This window comes from Lissotriton helveticus, chromosome 7 (genome assembly GCF_964261635.1).
Source record: "Lissotriton helveticus chromosome 7, aLisHel1.1, whole genome shotgun sequence".
NCBI lineage: Eukaryota > Metazoa > Chordata > Amphibia > Caudata > Salamandridae > Lissotriton > Lissotriton helveticus.
The window spans coordinates 68,356,022-68,378,720 of record NC_136068.1 but is presented as its reverse complement, the minus strand read 5'-3'; the positions used below and the strand labels follow the sequence as shown (position 1 = coordinate 68,378,720).

At 46.4% G+C, this 22,699-nt stretch overlaps 1 protein-coding gene across 1 annotated transcript in view; it reads left to right on the top strand.

The window, feature by feature from the left end:
* LOC144768077 (solute carrier family 2, facilitated glucose transporter member 1-like) overlaps window positions 1–22,699 on the top strand; it is a 61,214-nt gene that overhangs the window by 33,990 nt on the left and 4,525 nt on the right. Inside the window, exons 6-9 of the mRNA XM_078651464.1 lie at window positions 13,465–13,652; window positions 16,054–16,158; window positions 16,755–16,856; window positions 17,266–17,469. Coding sequence (XP_078507590.1) covers window positions 13,465–13,652; window positions 16,054–16,158; window positions 16,755–16,856; window positions 17,266–17,469 — 599 coding nt within the window. The remainder of the gene's footprint in view (window positions 1–13,464; window positions 13,653–16,053; window positions 16,159–16,754; window positions 16,857–17,265; window positions 17,470–22,699) is intronic.

Below are 22,699 nucleotides of genomic sequence, written 5' to 3'. Positions count from 1 at the left end.
CTCTTAGCTAGCGAAAGAGTAACAGCAAACACCCTGCGATTAAAGGGCTGCCGAGGCTTAACATAAAGCAACAGATGAGCGTGGGTTGTAGGGTGCAGGTTCCAGCGTCACAGAAGTCAGTGTCTACGTAATTTGGTCCTAGGGGGGCAACCCCAGGATAAGTGTAGGAAGTCAGCACCTGGCCCGCCAAATCTTTCACATTTGTCCTCATGTCTAAGCCCAAATCTGACCAGCTGTGTAGGCGTATAGTACATCTGCTGCAAAAATTTGAAATGAATAATACGCAAATTTCCATTGGCAGTGAGCCACCCAATCAATGCACAGCAAAAAGTCCAATCAGACTCGGTGAGTGATGTATCTAGCCTTCCATTTGTCTAATAGTGCACTGGTGGTTTACACCTCATCAGCCTGTGCCTCTTCGTAGAGGGCAAGTGATAAGGGTGTACCTGGTCAACAGAGTCTGAAGTAACTGCAAATTAGGAGGTTCTGGGGAAAGGATGGCTAATGTACATGCAGGGCATCCCGTAACCTCATATAAGTAAAGTGCAAGAAAGACGAGCGGCGACTTCTCTGCGGCAGATCCGAGAGTTAACAAAGTGATCATCCGGATATACGTCCCCCATCACTTAGAGTCCCACCACCGATAAAAGCGACAACACCTTCGGCTGAGGCATAACGGACAGGGCAGGGTGATAAGCCAGTGAATGCATCTGGCATGGAGAGGATGTTTACTTGCTCACCTGTAAAGTGCTTGCCAAGCCCCCAGAATACAGCTGATGGTACTAATGCTACCCGGTAGCAGCTCTATCCCCCCTCGCATGAGCAGGTATGAGAGCGGCATAGGATAGGCATCATCATGCTTGATCACCAAGTGTGGAGTATATCATTGGGCGTGCACTCAGTAGTGTGCATGCTAAGCCTGAGCTCACAGATAGTAAAGGAGGAGATTCAGGCCTTGAACCCTCCCCAGTCACAAGGAAGTGTGAGTTGACGCCATGCTATTCGCCGCGGTTTTCCAGACCAGCAATATAAGGGTGGATTGTAGTGTTTTGAAGAAGGCCTTAATAAACATGTACAGAAGCTGAGGCAATATCACCATTTTTAACACTCCTACCAGATCTGCTAAGGATACAGGCAATCTCGACCACCTCCGTACTCGATCCTCCATTTGGGAGATCGTCCTGCCGTAATTATACCTCACAACAAGGTCTGGATCTCTATGTACCCAAACTCAAAGACACCACTGAAGAGGAAACTCCATAGGGTATTGGGCAGTGGTGACAGTAAGGGGTAAGACATATGACTTTCCTTAATTGATGCTCAGCCCAGAGTGCTGCTTGCAAATATTCAGGTATGAGCTAGGTCTAATGAACCTCTGGGTCGCTGACATACAGCACCATATTTATTTATTATTTATTATTTTAAGAATTTATTAAGCGCACTACCACCATTGCAGGCATCCTGGCGCTGACTAGATCAGATGAGGAAGGAAATGATCACAGGGATGTGAATTATCAGGCGGTTATCGTAGGAAATAACCAGGTTTTGATCCTTCTAAATGGGAGAAGTTGAGTGGTATGCCTAATGTCGGCCGGGAGCGTGTTCCAGAGTCTGGCAGCTGCAACCTCGAAGGATCTGCCTCCGGCTCTGACTTTCCTGAATCTGGGAACAACTGCAAGCTTGGCCTCAGAAGAACGAAGCTGCCTAGTTCCTTAGGGAGCGGAGGATGGTAAAACAACAGGCAGTGGCCTTTTGTATATGCGTCTCCATACTGAGCCTGTGATCCAGCATGACCCCCAGATTGTGAACTGATTCCACCGGACGGACTATGGTCCCTGTTTCTGGGGGCCAGAAGTTATCTGGGAGTGGCCAGGGGATCTTAGTTACAGCGCTGACGAGCACCTCCGTCTTCCCCGCATTAAATTGGAGGGAGTTGTCCTTTAGCCAACGAAGTATGTCACGCAGGCAGTTGTGGAAAACCTCCACAGAAGTAGAATCCTCACCTTCCAAGGACAGGATCATCTGCGTGTCGTCAGCGTAATTGACAATCTTAATATTAAAACTTTTGATAAGTGTGATAAAGGGTCGAAGATAAAGGTTAAAAAGGATTGGGCTGATTGCTGAGCCCTGGGGAACCCCATGTGAAATCAGAGTAAAAGCTGACTGAAAAGGGGGGATAGACACCGCCTGCTGCCTATCTTGCAGAAATGAGTGGAACCACTGCAGCGCCGACCCTCTTACTCCCGCCTCAAATAGCCGTTTCAGCAGAATCTTATGGTTCACCGTGTCAAAGGTGGCAGACATATCAAGCAGGATCAGAAACGCTGCCTGCTTTCTGTCTGCACGTCTCTGAAGCTCGTCCATAGCGGTGATTAGGGCGGTTTCGGTTCCGTGGGCAGGCCGGAAACCAAATTGATCAACATCAAGAAGTTGATGACGTTCCAGATGGTTGGAAAGGGTGTTACTGACCAACCGTTCAACAATCTTGGCTGGAAACGGTAGCAGGGAGATGGGTCGGTAGTTTTTAGAACAATCTGGGTCGAGAGAGGGCTTTTTTAGCAAAGGAGATACTAGCGCCCGCTTCCATTGAGCTGGAACGGTACCAGTCACCAGGGATTGATTACAGATTAGATGGAGTGTAGGGAAAAGTTCCTTCTCAAATTCCTTCCAAATCTTATGAGGAACAGGGTCTAGGGGGGATCCGGAGGAAATCCCACTGGCTAGTTTACTAAAGGCCTCGTACGTAAGAGGTAGGAACTCAAGTAAAAGTTCATCCGGCGCCAGCTGGTCCACTAGGGACCCCACTCTAAGGTTGGAAAGAGGGCCGGAAACCGGAGAGACTTCCAGGTCCCTAATAATGTGTTCAATTTTTTCCTTAAAGAATACATCAAGTTTCTCGCAGAGTTCTTGGGACGGGATGATGGCGTTTTTGGCACATTCGGGGTTAGTAACACTATTCAGTATATTAAAAATGCTTCTAGAGTTATTGGCGGAGCTACAAATCATAGAGGAATAGTATTCAGCTTTTGATTTCTTAATCAGGATCCTTTATTCACGAACCTTGTTTTTCCACGCCTCCTTAAAAGTTTCTATGTAATCCCGTCTCCACCTTCTCTCGGCTTGTTTACAACCCTGCTTCAGATTTTTTAAGGTATCGTTGAACCAGGGGGCGGAGTCATTACCCTTACAGCTGCGAGTTTTTAGAGGAGCATGAACGTTAAGAGTAGCTGTGATACCGGAGCATAGTGAGGTGTAATTTTCCTCTACTTGCTTGTCCTCATCAAAGAGTTGCTCCACCTGGAACACTTCACCAAGGGAGTGCAGACGAGTAAGGGCTCTCCAATCTCGGCAACTAAATTTCCGAGTCAACACAGGCGCTTTGTAAAGGCCACCGTCCCTGTGAATGAAAAATTTGACAAGTGAGTGGTCTGTCCACACCATAGGTAAGGTTTCCCCCATCGCCACCAGATGGGGAGCCGCGAACAGCAGGTCTAAAAGGTGTCCTGCCTTATGGGTTGCTCCAGTAACCAACTGGGAGAGGCCGAAGCTTTCGCAGGAATGAGATAAATTGCGAAGACCTGAGTCAAGGGCGCCATTGCGCCAAAGATTAAAGTCCCCAAGAATAATCAGCTTGTGATGGGAAAGTGCGATGTTAGTCAGAGTAGCCAGTAGCGTTTGTTGTTGCTGAAGGCTAAACGCACCTGGGGGCGATAGCACAGTACCCCGGTAACAATAGTCCCGGAGTGGGCCTGAATTGATAAGCCTAAAAGTTCAATGCCCTCAGTTGGATCTAAAACAAAGACCTTAATATTACAGGATGCAATAAAAATCACACCTACCCCCCCCCACCTCTCCCACTAGTCCTAGGAGTGTGTACAAATTTAAACCCAGCAGGGCATGCAAAGCCGGGGTCGACCAGGCAGTCAGGACGAGTCCATGTTTCCGTCATGAATAGAATATCTAATTCATGAGTTTCAATCAATAGCTGGATCTCAGTGCTGTGCCTAGGCAGGGACCTCACATTCAGAAGCCCACATTTTAATAAATCATCGCCCAGAAAATCAGCTCGTGGGAGGGCCGTGTGTAGCAGAGAAAAAGTTCCTTTGTCAGCATGTAGCTTACCAAGTTGTATGAGAATCTCTCTTGAATAGGGAGGGCCAGAAGGTAGCTGGTTATGAGCAGGTAGGTCGAAACTGGCAGCATAGCTGGTACAAGGCGCTACCTTGGCGCGGACGGGCGCAGACGGGCTTGCCTTCGGCGCGCAAACCGCGCGCCCGCTGCGCGTCCGAAAGAGGCACATATTTTATGGAAAGAGGACAGGGGATGGGGGGTGTGGCCTCAGGAAGGGGCGTGGCCTCTGTGACTGCCGGTGATGGCGGCAAGAATTGTTTAGTGCAGCTTCCGCGGCAGCGCTGAAATCGGCTGCGCGGCCTGGTCAGGAGCAAGCAAGTGCCCTGAGACGTGCAGGAGGGGGAGAGGGGTGAGTTAAAATACACAAACAATCGTGACTCTCAAATGTTAAAAAAATAGCAAGTCGCGCTCCCGGCTTTCCGCCTCAGGAGATCAGTCAATCTGACGGCATTTGTAATCAACACCTTTTATGTGGGTTCTGCGGGGGCGTGGCCTCAGGAAGGGGCGTGGCCTCTGTGACTGCCGGTGATGGCGGCAAGAATTGTTTAGTGCAGCTTCCGCGGCAGCGCTGAAATCGGCTGCGCGGCCTGGTCAGGAGCAAGCAAGTGCCCTGAGAGGTGCAGGAGGGGGAGAGGGGTGAGTTAAAATACACAAACAATCGTGACTCTCAAATGTTAAAAAAATAGCAAGTCGCACTCCCGGCTTTCCGCCTCAGGAGATCAGTCAATCTGACGGCGTTTGTAATCAACGCCTTTTATGTGGGTTTGGCGGGGGGCGTTGCCTCAGGAAGGGGCGTGGCCTCTGTGACTGCCTGTGATGGCGGCAAGAATTGTTTAGTGCAGCTTCCACGGCAGCGCTGAAATCGGCTGCGCGGCCTGGTCAGGAGCAAGCAAGTGCCCTGAGAGGTGCAGGAGGGGGAGAGGGGTGAGTTAAAATACACAAACAATCGTGACTCTCAAATGTTAAAAAAAATAGCAAGTCGCGCTCCCGGCTTTCCGCCTCAGGAGATCAGTCAATCTGACGGCGTTTGTAATCAACGCCTTTTATGTGGGTTCGGCGGGGGGCGTGGCCTCAGGAAGGGGCGTGGCCTCTGTGACTGCCGGTGATGGCGGCAAGAATTGTTTAGTGCAGCTTCCGCGGCAGCGCTGAAATCGGCTGCGCAGCCTGGTCAGGAGCAAGCAAGTGCCCTGAGAGGTGAAGGAGGGGGAGAGGGGTGAGTTAAAATACACAAACAATCGTGACTCTCAAATGTTAAAAAAATAGCAAGTCGCGCTCCCGGCTTTCCGCCTCAGGAGATCAGTCAAATCGTTGGCATATAACGAATCACCAGCGGGTAAAGTCTAAAGCGCAAGACTACCGCTGCGTGTTACTGCCTGAGTATGCAAGCCAGTGGCTCCAGAGCGAGGGCAAAGAGGATCAGCAAAGGGGGTGGTGATGAACAGAATGCCTGAATTAAGCAGACCACTCTTACCCAGTCCAAAGATAAGGGCTTGATCCATCACCGTTTTTTAGCTCACTGCACCATCCCAGCTCAGAACTTGGCTATATGCAAATTAGTCTGTTCCTGTCCCAGTGCATGATGGGAAAAGGGCAAACCAAACTACCAAGCCAATTCTTGTACTGGGAAGGAAACAAGCTTCCGGGGACCGGTTTCTGCCATTTCAGGCGTCGTCGGCCCGGCTTGCTTGAATCCTGATGGTGCAATGAGCAAGGGACTCACATCTGAGTATACCCTTCCACGCTTATGGTGGACAAAATTATTCAGAAAAGGGGGTGGTGATGAACAGAGTGCCTGAATTAAGCAGACCACTCTTACCCAGTCCAAAGATCAGGGCTTGATCCATCACCGTTTTTTAGCTCACTGCACCATCCCAACTCAGAACTTGGCTATATGCAAATTAGTCTGTTCCTGTCCCAGTGCATGATGGGAACAGGGCAAACCAAACTACCAAGCCAATTCTTGTACTGGGAAGGAAACAAGCTTCCGGGGAACCGGTTTCTGCCATTTCAGGCGTCGTTGGCCCGGCTTGCTTGAATCCTGATGGTGCAATGAGCAAGGGACTCACATCTGAGTATACCCTTGCACGCTTGAGGTGGACAAAATTATTCAGAAAAGGGGGTGGTGATGAACAGAGTGCCTGAATTAAGCAGACCACTCTTACCCAGTCCAAAGATCAGAAGAATTGGCTTGGTAGTTTGGCCTGCCCTGTTCCCATGATGCACTGGGCCAGGGACAGACTAATTTGCATATAGCCAGGTTCTGAGCTGGGATGGGGCAGTGAGCTAAATAACGGTGATGGATCAAGCCCTGATCTTTGGACTGGGTAAGAGTGGTCTGCTTAATTCAGACACTCTGTTCATCACCACCCCCTTTTCTGAATCGTTTTTGGCCACTATAGGTGTGGCAGGGTATACTCAGACATGAGTCCCTTGCTCACTGCTTCATCAGGATTCAAGCAAGCCGGGCCGACGACGCCTGAAATGGCAGAAACCGGTCCCCGGAAGCTTGTCTCCTTTCTGGTGAAGAATTGGCTTGGAAGTTTGGTCTGCCCTGTTCCCATGATGCACTGGGCCAGGGACAGACTAATTTGCATATAGCCAGGTTCTGAGCTGGGATGGGGCAGTGAGCTAAATAACGGTGATGGATCAAGCCCTGATCTTTGGACTGGGTAAGAGTGGTCTGCTTAATTCAGACACTCTGTTCATCACCACCCCCTTTTCTGAATCGTTTTTGGCCACTATAGGTGTGGCAGGGTATACTCAGACATGAGTCCCTTGCTCACTGCTTCATCAGGATTCAAGCAAGCCGGGCCGACGACGCCTGAAATGGCAGAAACCGGTCCCCGGAAGCTTGTCTCCTTTCTGGTGAAGAATTGGCTTGGTAGTTTGGTCTGCCCTGTTCCCATGATGCACTGGGCCAGGGACAGACTAATTTGCATATAGCCAGGTTCTGAGCTGGGATGGGGCAGTGAGCTAAATAACGGTGATGGATCAAGCCCCGAACTTTGGACTGGGTAAGAGTGGTCTGCTTAATTCAGACACTCTGTTCATCACCACCCCCTTTTCTGAATCGTTTTTGGCCACTATAGGTGTGGCAGGGTATACTCAGACATGAGTCCCTTGCTCACTGCTCCATCAGGATTCAAGCAAGCCGGGCCGACGACGCCTGAAATGGCAGAAACCGGTCCCCGGAAGCTTGTCTCCTTTCTGGTGAAGAATTGGCTTGGTAGTTTGGTCTGCCCTGTTCCCATGATGCACTGGGCCAGGGACAGACTAATTTGCATATAGCCAGGTTCTGAGCTGGGATGGGGCAGTGAGCTAAATAAGGGTGATGGATCAAGCCCTGATCTTTGGACTGGGTAAGAGTGGTCTGCTTAATTCAGACACTCTGTTCATCACCACCCCCTTTTCTGAATCGTTTTTGGCCACTATAGGTGTGGCAGGGTATACTCAGACATGAGTCCCTTGCTCACTGCTCCATCAGGATTCAAGCAAGCCGGGCCGACGACGCCTGAAATGGCAGAAACCGGTCCCCGGAAGCTTGTCTCCTTTCTGGTGAAAAATTGGCTTGGTAGTTTGGTCTGCCCTGTTCCCATGATGCACTGGGCCAAGGACAGACTAATTTGCATATAGCCAGGTTCTGAGCTGGGATGGGGCAGTGAGCTAAATAACGGTGATGGATCAAGCCCTGATCTTTGGACTGGGTAAGAGTGGTCTGCTTAATTCAGACACTCTGTTCATCACCACCCCCTTTTCTGAAAGAGGATCAGCGACAGAGGCAGCCCTGGTCCATTCCCCTGTAGATCTAGATAGGGTCTGAGATGAGACTGTTAACATGCACCCTTGCAACTGGCACTGTATATAACAGCTGTATCCAGCTGATAAAAGCAGGGGACTCCCATTCTTTGCAATATTGTGAACAGATAAGTCAAGGCAATAGAATCAAGTGCCTTAGCAGCATCCAGCATGACCGTGACAGCCCTCACAGAGGGATCTAGGTAATGCAATACAGCAAATAGCTTCTAAAGATTTTGAGCAGATTCGCGGGTGGGTATAAACCCCACCTGGTCCCGCTGGACCATATTAGTAAGTAAGGGCTGGAGTCTGATTGCTAGTAATTTGACTAACGTTTTGGTGTCAGTATTAATGAGAGATAGTGGGCGATAGAAGCTACGTTACTGGCATTCGCTGACCCTCGAGAGCCAAACAAATCGGTATAAAAATCTGGGAATGCTGAAAGGATGGACGGGGAGTCCAAGCATGGTGCACCATCTGACCTAGCAGTATTCAGAACATGAGAATGTGCTCTGGGGTTCTTAAGCTTAGTACCAGAGCGCGGCTCGGTCTGCTTCCCTCCCTGTATGCACGTGCCTGAGCGACGAGTGGTGCACTTCCTAGTCTCCCATTTCATTGTATGCAGTTACATATTCTCGAATAGCCGCCAGGTTTTGGGTGCTTTTCATAGTCACATTCCAGCCCTCAGATCTTTTCCTCTGTGTTCCACAATTGAGTCTGTATATCCTTCAGTATAATTGCCTGTGCCCCAAGGAAGATACCCCTAATGGTTGATTTGAAGTCCTCTCACAGTGTGCCCGTGCACTCAACTGAGTCTGTGTTAAGGAGAAAGAATTCCACTATAGCCTTTCAGACATCCCCCCCCCCCCCGGACCACTGTGTCTAACATAGCTGTGGTTTGCAGTCGCCAGCAGAATTGCGTAGGAATATGGGCAGGAATGGGCAGTGTCAAGTGTACCAGCGTATGGTCGGATATTGTTCTGGGAAGATGGCGAACATCCCCCATGCAGGTCTGAACCTCCCTGGTAGTTAACCAATAATCTATGCGACACCAGAAGCCTTGAACTCACGGGTGTATATGCCTTCCCATACCTCCGGGTGCCAGACACACTACACATCCACCACCCCAAACTCCAACATGTCATCTCTCATAATCTGAGCTGCACGTTTACCTTGCCCACCCGTCGTGGCTGACCAATCTAGTCGAAGATCAAGGCATACATTGAACCCCCCCCCCCCCCCCAGCAAGGTCATAGCGGGCAAGGCGGCCGTGCACCCGTCGCCAGAGTAGTGCAAAGTATTCAGAATCATCCATGTTTGGCCCATGGGTGTTCACCATGGTGACCAAGATGCTGCACAGGCAGCCCTGAACGATTACAGAGAGTCCGTGAGCATCAGCCTCTGAATGTACAAGTTCGAATGGTACACCTGCTTAATTAAGATGATCACCCCTCGAGCATACGTGGAGTAATTGGAGGCCATGCAGTATCCCACCCAACGTGCACCCACCACACCTGCTGCATAGTCCAAAAGATGCGTTTCTTGAAGAAATGAGACATGCACATCTGGGTGATCTAAATAAGCCAGTACCTGTCTTGTTTTTTTGGGTTGTTCAGACTTCTAAAGTTCCAGGACAAAAGGGTAAGTGGAGCTGCAGTGGGGCCAGTGTTATCACTCATGTCTCCAGTCTGTCAACTCTAAGATGCGACTATTGTGAGAGCCAAGGCTTAACAGAGCACCCTTTAAGCACATTATGTGGACAATTGCAATCAAACTAAAATTCCCTCCCTCCTCCCACTTCAGCATCCCCAACTTGCTAAAGGCACATCCCCAGGTACACAAATGTCTCATTGCCAATAAACAACAACATTTTCCCCAAGAAATAGAAAATGCACAAAGTGCCCCCATAGGTATATGAGGTGTTCCCTCTGGGGGGCAAATAGAGATCTGGAAATCTGCCTCGTGGAGGGGGATGAGAAGGAATCCAACCCACCCCATATCATTTAAGTCAGAATCTCAAACACGCAAGACAGTGACCCAAGCCATGAATATGTCATGACAATGTACAGTGAGAGGCAAACCCATGGTTTCCAACCCCCTCTCCAACCTTTCCATTAGACCCCATTACCAGTCAAGCAGTTTTGTATGATGAAGCGGGATAGTCCATTCCTGCTTTCTTTAAAAAGTCTAAGGCTGCTTGTGGAGTTGAGAATATCTTCTGCCCGTCTTTCATGTCCATGTTCTGCCTTGTTGGTGTATCACAGCGTAACCTACACCAGTCTGTTGTAGCCTACTTTTCACAGGTGGAAACTTGTGTCCTGCAGCCTAGACTGCCGAGGTACAATCGGGAAAAAATGCAAGCTCATTGCCCTGATGTTGGATACATTTTTTTTCCTGCAAAGGCGGAGCACTGTCCTATCTACCGCCCTGTTCCATCTACCGCTTTGTCTCCATCAATCTATGTCTATTGTTTTGTTTGTACTGTTTTCTATTCTTTAATTGTTGATATGAATTTTTAACTATGATATACTCTATGGAATTAAAATAAGAGATTTATAATCTATATAATACTCTCAGAAAAAGAAAAAAACTATCATTAAATAAAATAACATGAATTTTCATTAGCTTTGTCTAAAATTTGGTTTATGGGATTTAATCTGAAGTCAACCAGTAGGGGTGGCATATATTAATCCTTTCAGACCTGTTTCTGTTCATGTCAATAGTCTGACTGACTAAGCTATAGACCTTTATCTACCTAAGGCGGAGCACTGTGCCATGATCACGATAATTCAGCAGCCGCGCAATGACAGGGCATGGGGGCCCCCCCGAAGCTGGCCGTGTCCCCAAGAATATGTGGGCATGCTCCACAATAAGCATAAGAGGGAATTGATCAGCACCAAAGACATCACACAGCAGTTGTTCAACAAATAGCTCAGTCCTCACCGTGTTGGTGGTTTCTGGTAGGCCAATAATACGTATATTGTTTTTGCAAGAGCACACCTCAAGATTTTTGTTTTTAGCCTGGATAACTGCTATCACCTTCTCCATGCTGAGACAAGTTTCTCTCGTGGTCTGGAGTGTATCATCAGTCGTGGATATATGCTGCTTAGCCTCAGTTATGCACACCGCCTGTTTGTCAAGTTTGGTTGCCATATGATCCATTCTGAGAGTCAAGGTATCGATTTTGTTATTAATCGATTGTAAGCTCTGCTGCATGGCCAACAGCATAGCCTTCAACATTTTGCCTGTCTGTGACGGCCCCTCTTGTTCAGAGCTCTATAGTGTCTCCCGCGGGGTCAGCTTGCACAAAGGTGAGGCGAGATTTCTGCTAATCTGTCTTCCCATGGCGGGAGGAGGGGCCCGGCAGAGGGGAGAGAAAAAATCACTGGGTGACGATATCTGGGAAGTGCAGCAACTCAGGATATAGTAGGACAGCGCAGTATGGCAGCAAGTGGGCCCAGTGTTCCTAGTCAGCCAGTCCCCCCAGTGCAGCCACCACCAACTCGCTCAGTACTGTTCCAACAACACCACAATGAGGGCCGCCAAGTACACAAGCAGCAGATAAGGAGGCGGGGACACTCAACACGTGCATGTGGTGCCCAAGGATTGCGCTATACTGCAGTCAAGGCCGTCCAATATCACGGAGGGCCCACAGCAGTTCATTCTGCAACGCCCAAGGCAGCAATGTCCTCAAACCCCCAAAAAATGCACTAACCATTGCACATGTCCTCTTGGCCCAAATCCTCTTCAGTATTGACCTTGGATGCAGTATGCTCCTGTCGGGCCCCCAGCAGCACACTACAGGGAGTCAGCCTGCTCCCCTGCGTCTCTCTCCTGGTCAGAGCGATAGGCTGCAAAAATCTGACAAGGCAGCTCTACGCACAGCTCCCGCTCAATCTTCGTGCAGCAAGAATGCGGATCCTCTGACGTTTCACAGTAGTTTCAGCTTCGTGCAGCCCGCAGCCCACTGGCAATGTCTAAGAGGTGCAGTGTCTGGACCCCGGCTATAGGCCCCAGGATACGCGGCACGCTGCGCCAGCACCTCCTCCACTCAGTCCAACAGCAGGACACCAGGCTCTGTCGGCTCCTGCAGTGGAAGCCAGGCCTCACTCTTTGGGCCCCCATCCCCGTGCTTCCAGTGTCTCACACCGTAGCCTCCCACAGCTCACCTGTCAGGTCCGGGAAGTGGTCAGTCAGGGGGCAGTCTATCGGCAGCGGCACAACTTACAAGGTTTAGCTCTGTTGCCACCAAGCAGAATGATTTGTCTTTCAGCACGGCGCCGCCGCCATGTAGCGAGCCTGCAGGGAGGCTAGGCGGGTCTATCAGAGCGGCATCGCCTTTAGGGCATGTTTATTTTGTTGCCTCCCGTACAGCAAGTCACCACCAGCACAGGGCATCGGTTTCACGGCTGAGATTGGTGCATAGATGCAGGATATTGTATGGATATATATTGTACTGGTCCACAGGGCTACACTACGGTGTGGCCATCTTGTGTTGGGCTCTCTAGAGACCTAATACTGGTAATCATTAAGAGTACTGGGGCTCCTGGTAGCCACTGGTAGAGGGTGGCTGTGCTTTTGATTGCACCTTGGAGATTATGGAGGGTGGTGGAGTATCTGAAATCTACTGGCAGATTATTGAGGTTGGTAGGCTTCAGATGACTGTTTGGAGATTGTTTTGAGTGGTGAACCCTCCAAATCTGTTGGCAAACAATTTAAGGCAGTCAGCCTTCTGCTACCTATTGGGTGACTACTGAGTGTGGTAGATTTGATGGTGCTTCATGGGAGAATTTTTGAAGGTGGTGGTGTGTCATATATTCATTTGGTGGTTATTGAATCGAGTCAGACTTCTGGGACCTTTTGGACATCTTTCGAGTGTGTGAGAATGCCTGAAACTTGATGGGAGATTACTCAGTGTGATTGTAGTTATGATACCTATTTGAAAAGTTTGAATGTGGACAGGTAGCCCATAACGTTTGGAAGATTATTGAGAGGGATAGAGTTTCTGTTGCCTCTCAGCAGATAACTGAGTATGGCAGGGTGGGTTCTGAGGGCTGTCCCGAGATTGAGGGTGTTGGGGGTTCCCATGACTTATCAAAGATAATAAAATCTGGTGGGCCTTCTGTTCTGACACATGTTGTAACATTATTGACTGTAATGGGGTTTCAGAGGCATGTTGGGAGGTTAATTGGGTTTGTTTCTAACACTGAGAGCAAGACTATTGAGGATTGTTGGACTTCAAGTATGTGGTGGATGACTGTGGAGGAGGACTAAGCTTCTGATAGGGCTTCTGAAACTTCTTGAAGATTATTGATGGTGCTGGGGCTTCTGTGAGCTGTTTAAAAAATAGGGGGGATTTGGTATTCTGGTCATCATGGTGATATTATTATGGGTGGTAGAACTTCTGATAATATGACATTGCAAGTGAAAAAATTGGCTAGGACATGTAAGATGGAGTTAGTAGAAAGGGAGAAGTTGATGTTCCTTGCATGAGAGCCTCCGCATCAATTCATCTTCATTCTACCATCTTGTCCTCAGTACTGCAAAAGCTTCGTGGCACAGACGATGTATCAAAGGACATCCAAGAGATGAAGGAGGAGAGTGCCAAGATGTCACTGGAGAAGCCAGTGTCTATAATCCAGCTCTTCCGCCTGAGCAAGTACCGGAAACCCATCTTTATTGCCATAGTGCTGCAGCTTTCACATCAGCTGTGTGGTATCAATGCTGTAAGTCCTATCCAAAAATATACACCGCATTGCTGGTCCTGAAGATCTATTCCTCTTGCTAGATTGAGGCACACCAAGCCAAACACACATCTATATATACGCTGAACACTATCTGTAATTAGCCACTTAGTTTAACTTGAATGCATACAAAGAATTTATAAAGACTATGCTGTTTGCGGCATTTGTGGACCTTAGGTCTGCTTTCGACCTAGTGCCCAGGACAAAGCTCTGGGAAGTCTTGTTGGATTTGGGCATGCCCAAAGAACTGGTGGCGCTGCTGATCAATCTGCACTCAAACACCTATGCCAAAGTAAGATGGGGTGGTCCAGGGGAAGTCACTGACAGTTTTAAAGTTGCCAAGGGGGTTAGACAAGGGTGTGTGTTGGCCCCCACCCTTTTTTTCCTTGTTTATTAATGGGGTGACTAAGTATTTTTCTAACCATCCAACGGACGCCCCCTCCCTTGCTGGAAGGAAAATTCCCCTCCTCATGTTCGCGGACGCCACTCTTATTATTTCTAAAACGAGGCAGGGCCTTCAGTCCGCACTGGCCCGTTTTGAGTGTTTTTGCAGCGAGCATGAGTTAGAGGTGAATGTCAAAAAGACCAAATTTATGGTTCTGCGAGGCCCCAAGGCCGTGAAGGCCAAGGTGTCGATGAGCGGAGCCATTTTGGATCAAACGGAGGTTTTTACATACCTGGGTGTCACATTAAGTGAGAACTTGAGCTGGAAACCCCAATTGGATCTTATGACCCTGAAACATGCTCAACTTGGGGGAGCCTTATTGAAGGAGCACGCAAAATCTCTCACTAAACCCCTGGCACCGTTGGTAAAAATGTATGGCTCCAAGATAATCCCTGCAACTATCTACGGTGCAGAACTGTGGGGGTATAGTGATTTATCCACTCTGAGGGTGGCACAGAATAGGTTCCTCAGAATGGCAACTGGTCTTCCACAATCAACACCTTGCTTACCCCTGCAGCTTGACTTAGGTGTTAAATCTATCGAGGTCGTGGTACGGTATAGACCACTGGCGTTCTGGCGTCGTCTGTGGACTACACCTGAATTAACCCAGTTTGCTGAGGCCATCGTTGAGGTGAGGGGGCTTGAAGGGTCCCATAGGGTTCCCTGGTTCTCTCATCTCAGGATGCTTTTGAAAAATCTGCGCCTGGAGGCGTTATGGGTTGATCCAGCACGTGCTACCTTTCCATCAAAAAAGGCACTTAAAGATATTTATTGGCATTGGATCGCTGAGAGGAGATCCACTATGGTTGTTGGTCCTACCATGTCACTGGAATTTTTGGTTGTAAAGGATGTCCCTAAATATGAAGCCTACTGGGACTTAATTACTAAGCCAAATGATCGTAAACTGTATCACCAATTACGAGTAGGCTCGCTACCCGTGCGGGGGCTTACGCACTCCTGGTCAACTGGTGGTAGCGATAAGTGTCCTTTCTGTGTAACAGCAGTAGAGAATATTGAACACCTTTTCTTCTGCTGCCCTAAGTATTTGTTACCCAGAAAAGTTTGGCTTTTACCAGTCTGCCGCTTATTAGGTACTAGATCTGCTGTTGCAGCGACTAGGATTCTTAAAACTGATACTTCCCCCCCTATTGTAGCAAAATTCGTGAGTTGGGCTTGGTCAATCCGTATTCACAATCTTGGTAAATGAAGTTCCCATTGTATATGCTTTTATGACTTTTAGTTCCAACATAGCATTGTTTTTATGTAGTAAGGGGTCTTCTTGTATATCATTGTTTAAAATGTAATACTTTTCTTAACACGGTTTTAAAATGTAACGTATTTATTATCTTACATGTAAAAGCGTATGAACTGTTTTTTTTATGTATTTGTCTTTTATGATGCAAATCGAATAAAGACCTCTTGGTGATGATAAAGACTATTCCCCTACCTCTAAAAGGTTGGCCAACATAAGTGCTATAGCCTCAAAAGAACAACAGTACTGAGTACCCTAACTGACAGCAGCTTCCTTAGGATGACTGACCTTAACATCTTTCTAAAAAAGGCACAGTTGGGACTAGTGCAATATCAATGTAAAGACAGAATGTTAGGAAGCAGGGTGAGCTTTCGGAAAAAATAACATGCCGTTTTCTTGCCAATCCATGGTCTTAAGATCTCTGAGTTGTAAACCTTGTACATTTAAGACTGGCTCTCGTTTGTTCAAGCCCATAACTCAAGCAGTCTGAACGATTTGTAGACAAATGGCGATAGGATTTGATAGTGCACTTCCTAAGATATGACATTTCTTCCTTGACATCAAACTAGTGGAGTGGTTGCATTATGGCCGTGTTTGAGCGTCAGAAAATCTATCTATTGATGAAAAATGTGGATTTAGGTTCTGTTTTTCTTGAAAACCAGTATATCTTCTTTCTCTTCTCTAAGGTCTTCAACTTCTCCACAAAGATCTTCAAAGATGCCGGTATTCTCTACCCAGTTTACGAAACCATTGGAGTCGGAGCTGTCAATGTTTTCTTCACTGTTGTCTCGGTGAGGCCTATTTGTAAATCACTCAGTATCTTTTCCATTGGGCAATGACGGGGAAAGGTTGGGGCTGCTTAAAGAAGAAGAGTTCCATGAGTTCATTGAAAAAAGGTGCATTGAAAGAAGGGCATCCATAAAGTAGTCAGAAAGACTGCAGCGTTGAAGAGATGAAGAACGCATTTTCAGGAATGTATGACGATACTACGCGGTCATGTTGGTCGCGGTATCTTACAACGCAGGTTTTACAACGCAAGTCATTTCAACGACTTGCGTTGGAGGGCGCTGAACTTAGGGATAGTACGATTTACTATTCCAACACCAGTCTACGTACAGTAGGGAAGGTGTTGGATAGTAAATCGCACTATTCCTTAGCTTACAGCGCCCTCCAGCGCAAGTCGTTGAAACGTAAACCTACCGCGGTGAAACTCATGCATAGTAAAGGTCGTCTCTCCATTTTCAGAGCTACTTAACTGAGTCAATACATTGTTTTTCCAAATTGGAAACTTGGCAGCTATGCATCAAGATATGGTATTGTCTGGGTTGACATAAGTTATTCATGCTGTATACACCTGTTTGTCTTTTTCCTAAATATTTACATTCAGCTGTTTCTGATGGAGCGAGCAGGACGCCGTACCCTTCACTTGACAGGACTTGGTGGGATGTTCTTCTGTGCCCTCCTGATGACCATTGCACTCAAACTCAAGGTGAGGCCTCCTTGATCCACCTCACCAACCTGCTTGACCCACATACAGTGGAAGGCTAGGCTGGGGAAAGCAATATGCATGATAGGCCTGAGGAAGCAGATAACATAAGAGGCACAGCATCATATGCAATCATTAATGGTCAGATCTGAGTTTAGAGTATAAAGGCCTGACCCTATAATCGATGCTGTTAGTGTTGATACCCAAAGGGTTCAAGGGAAAACATACAGGGCTATGGCTGTACAAAGGTAGTTAGAGGTGGGTCTCCTGGGGATTAGTCATCATTCACTTGAGATTGATGTGATACACCAGGAGGTGTGCCTGTGTGTTCACCTGTTGTTCATAAACTGTATCCTGCTTCCCTCCACGTTGAATTATTAAAATGCCCTGTTGTTCTCAATTCTTTCAATAGGAGACCATCTTCCAGATGAGCTATGTTTGCATTGTGGCGATATTTGGCTTGGTGGCCTTCTTTGAGGTTGGACCTGGCCCGATCCCCTGGTTCATTGTGGCAGAACTCTTTAGCCAAGGTCCGCGGCCAATCGCCATGGCTGTCTCTGGATGTTGCAACTGGACTGCCAACTTTCTTGTTGCCATGCTTTTCCAATATGCAGCGGTAAGCCAGTGTTCTCCAAAAACTGGAAAGAGTTCTCACTTACTGTGAATGTGTATTTATTGTTATTGTAAACCTGTAAAACTAAGGGCATCTAAGCTTTGTGTCACTATTAGTGTTTCCCAAGAGGAATAGGATAGCTGAGAATATATTCAGTGTGGTGGAGCAAATGCATAATGGCACTGCTCAATTTGTGATTAGTGTGAGTGCAGCCAATGAGTTCTGGGAGAGCCCTTTTACAGCCAGTGTGAGTGCAGCCAGTAGGTACTTGGAGTTCATGTACCTGGAGACCAGATGAACTAAAAGCAATGGTGGATGTCAGTGGGTTTACAGCCTTTCTGTAAAAGGAGAGACCAGTTGTTCAAAGAACATGCAGTTCTGTGGAAACTTAACTGTGGTGTCAATGGAGAAGCGCCTCAAGTGGTCTGCAAAACTGCATCAAGTTTGCCCTTGCCTTGTGGGTCATATTGGGAAATTAATTAAATAGCCACGAGGTAACTTTGAAGTTGCTATATGTGGGTCTCTTCAGAAGATTGTAGTGTATGAAATGATAAATGGTCAGTAGATTCTTGAAGCTCTTTATTTCAAGTAAGATGAACAGGAATAAAAACCCCACCAGGAACAGGATGTTCACTGCTCAGCCCTCTCTCATCAACTGTCATTCCACATCCACACCAGGCACACTAACGTTCTATTCACTCTGTCATCCATCATTCAACATTCCATACTGACATCACATACATACTGGCTGAGCAGGAAGCAAGGAGATAATATAAAGCACAACATATCTCCTTTTCTCCAACGAAAAATAAACACAATAATATAATACATTGCGAAAGATAAAATTTGCAATATATATGCATATTTAAATTTAGACTAGAATGAAATAGACTAAGTAAATATAGGTAAACACAACCTAAGCAAATAATATATAAGTACATTTAAATTAAAACTAGAATGAAATAGATTAAGTAAATATGGCTAAATATATCCTAAGTAAATATAGCTGAACACATCCCCTTCCTTTGGGAACATTATAATTGTAAATTGCAACAATACCAATGTATGTATAGAATAACCACTGCCAAGAAGGCACAGCTGAAGCTAAGTAAAAAGATTATGTAGGGTATAAACAGTAGGAAGGGCGTGCGCACACCCCACTCTGAATAAGTATAGAGACCAGCTCTGAACTACCCTACGAAGAAAATAACCTCTAAACTTTAAGTATCAGCAATAACAAGAAGCATCATATCATGAAGCTAAATTTGCAGTATTAAATTCGTAACATGTAAATAACAATAATAAATTAAATCATAAAGGCAATACAGACTAACTGCTGTATCAAGCATTGAGAGTAATACAGATTCATACGAATTGCTGTACCAAGCATTGAAAGTAAAACCGGCTTGAAGCACTGTACTAAGTATATAACGAAACATATGCATACCTGAATTGTTGTATAAAGCATAAATATATAACATACTTATATGAATTAGTGTAAAAACATTTTAAGTAACACATATTCGAAATACTGTATGAAGCATAAAACGTAATACGTACTATTGGATTACTAAATTATAAGAATAGCTGTAAAAACACCTTGCATAAAATTTTGTAAAATAATAATGAACGTAGAATAGCAGACCTACTATATGGTTGGAAGAATTATTTTAAACAAAGCACTAACGTAAATAGCATTATACATTATTCAAACATAGCTGTATAAATAATTTAAACATCACTGCAACCCTATTAACAGAAAATCAGCTCAAAATGAATTGGTGTATGAATTATAAACACTGCAGTCTTAGTGATATAACTGTATCTGTTACTAAAGCTTTACAGTCTTATTTAAATTGCTGAAATTTCTAAAACATTACATATAGGTAGTTATGAGTATGAGCTCCATGTATAATTATGAGCTCTTTGAAATAATATCTAGTGTAGTACTAACTAAATCCAGAAGATGGCAGTAAGACCTTAACTGAAGCAATCTAAAACTAACCAAACAGCACGAAAATGATATGTTTCCACCCAAGACATATAATAACTATTTCTCTGTTATTATGGTTCCATTATTAAAGAGGAACCTGCCACGTTTGTTCTTTCCTGCGACACTTCAAGACTGGAGAGGTCCGTGTACAAAATAAATCACTGTGCACAGAGTAACAGGAACCGGCGCTTCTCTCACCGTGTAATGTCGAGAAACTCAAAAGTGTTCATTCGCTTCATTTACCTCGCCCTGTGAGAGCAAGCTTGTAATTGGCATCAAGCATGAAGACGTGCTGCCATCCAACAAGGAGAAGCGCGTTAGAAGAACGTGATCTGTGTCTTGAGTAATACCAAGGCGGGCAGAGAGTCAGAAGAACGCGCTTCACAAGGTGGGTGGCGCAGCATTGTTTTCTGTCACTATGGAGACGAACATCAAGATGGCTGGCAAGGATCGTCATGACGTTTCACGTACCCCTCACGACCTCTTGTTCGACACACAGCAACAGCTAGACGCAGGCAAAATTCTCATACGTCATCATAAGCAGGATGGCTTCTCAGTGGAAGGATCTCTCCGTGCGCAAAGATCGTGGCAGTTGGCAGTTGGAGTAAAGTAAGATTGCTCATTTATTGTTACTAAATTAACTTCAGACTTCCATTCGATTGAATTTTTTAATGGAAATCACCCGTTTTTCCAATGGAAAGTTGCAGCAAACTGTATTTTCCTTATAGGACACTCTTTTATAATTTCTTCCTCCCAGGTTTCCTCAAAACTGAATTTTAAATGAAAACCACTCGTTTTTTCCTTTCTTTTTGTTAGTAAGTAAGCGAGTGTCAGAGTAGTACTTGACATTTAATAGTCTTTTACTCGTTATGCATTCTTTTTAATAGTACTTTTAATTTAAATGTCATACAATTTTCATTGGGTTTGTGACTTTGAACTAGATCTGGCACTTGAGAGTTTAGGGCGACCGATTTCGGGGTCACTGGTGGGGTTTTGGAGTGCCAGGTAGCTTGGGGAAAACTTTAGTAATATAAAAGTCCTTTACCTTAATTGAATTCTTCTCTTTAGGGTAGTACTGCTTGAAGGTACCTTGTAAATAGGATGTAGCACGCTGTGAGTTCTCCAAACGTCGCCAAAATGTAGTGTATGAAATGATAAATGGTCAGTAGATTCTTGAAGCTCTTTATTTCAAGTAAGATGAACAGGAATAAAAACCCCACCAGGAACAGGATGTTCACTGCTCAGCCCTCTCTCATCAACTGTCATTCCACATCCACACCAGGCACACTAACGTTCTATTCACTCTGTCATCCATCATTCAACATTCCATACTGACATCACATACATACTGGCTGAGCAGGAAGCAAGGAGATAATATAAAGCACAACAAAGATCTTTAAAGCTGCCATGAATGAAAGGTGCCAAAAGGAACAAATGATGGACGGAATGCTGAGTAATGCAAACATTCATCTCCGGTCACAAGGATCTGGGTTTAATCCATCTTTCTTTTGCTCACCACTCCACTCCCAGTTTGGACCCAGCCATATGTAAATCAGCCTTGACACTGTGTCTCATGTTATGTTATGTTATGTTATGTTATGTTAATAACTTTTTTTTTTTTAAGTTCAAGTAGAGTTTTATTAGGAGAAACAAAGTTGATATTACAAAAAGCAAAATGAAATACATCATCATCAAAAAGGATAATAAACTAGGTTATCACAATAAATATCATATGATAAAGAATGCAGGGGAGGAAAAAGAAAAAGGAAGAAAAATAAAAAGCAAATGAGGCTAGTCAATTAAACTGTACACTCACAGAGGCTATGTAACATGGGATATAATACAAAACGTGCGGGAAGTTAAATGCTAAAGAAAGAGAAGGAACAAAAGGTTATTCAAGGGGGCTTTGAAACTTCTTGCTGAGAGGGGGGTAAGTGAGAAGGTCGTTTGGCACAGACATCTAAATAAAGGGTAATAGGAAGCCATAATGCATGTCTTTTCGGAATGTTAATAACTTTTATTAGGCGCACAGCTGCCCCAGCTAAGGGGCGTCCTGGCGCCTGGTCAAGAACCACAGCACAACAGATCAATGCTGAGAAGAAAGGGAATCAGTCAGCGGAGGCAAACAGATGGGTTTTTATAGCGCGTCTAAAGAGAGTCAGGCTATTTAGGGCACGAATATGGACAGGGAGGGAGTTCCACAATCCAGCCGCCAAAACACAGAAGGAGCGACCTCCCATCCTACTCAGTCTTAACCTAGGCTTAATCGCCAGAAAAGAGATTCCGACCTGAGAGACCGCGTGGGGACATAAAGGGAGACAAGGCCCACAAGGGCTGGAGGCGAAGAGAGTTTCAGGATCTTAAATGTCAGGCAGAGAGCCTTGAATTTGATTCTCTGTCTGACTGGCAGCCAGTGAAGGGAGGTCAAGACTGCAGAGACAGAACAGCGTCTCGGGAGGCCAACAATGGCCCGCGCAGCGGCATTCTGCACCCTCTGCAGCCTAGTAGCCTCAGCCTGGTTAACTCCAAGCAGCAGTGCACTCCCGTAGTCCAGCCGAGAAAGAATAGAGGCCTGGACCACCAGTTGCCGAGTAGGAGGGTCGAAGAATTTGAGGACTGGTCTCAGTCCTCGCAGAATACCATAACAGGTAGCTGCAACCTTCTTTGTGTGGCTGGTAAAAGAGAGGTTGGAATCCAGCCAGACCCCCAAGTTCTTGACTTCGGCCGCTGGGACGGGGGACACCCCCAATTCAGGAGGCCACCACTGATCTCCCCAAAGTTCCGCCTGCTTCCCTAGAATCAGGACCTCGGTTTTCTTGGCATTTAGCTGTAAGCAATTGCTACGCATCCAATTTGCTACAGCTATTAGTCCTGCACGGAATCTGGGCGCCGTCACCTCAGGGTCCCCACTGAGTGTCACCGCCAGCTGCGTGTCGTCGGCATACGATGTCATGGTTAAGCCACATTGTCTGACGACAGCAGCCAGCGGTTTCACATACAGGTTGAACAAAGTGGGACTCAGCGCAGAGCAACAGTCCAGCCCGAACTGCCAAGCCAGCTCCTCCCTGGACCAGAAACAAGCACCCTGGGACCAGTTTCGGGGCTTCACCCCTCATCATCCGGGCTAGCTTGAATCCAGTGGTGCAGTGAGCATGTGACCCACGTCTGGGCATACCCTTCCCACTTAGGGCAACAAAAGCAAAAGGAACAAAGGATGGACAGAATGCTAAACAATGCAAG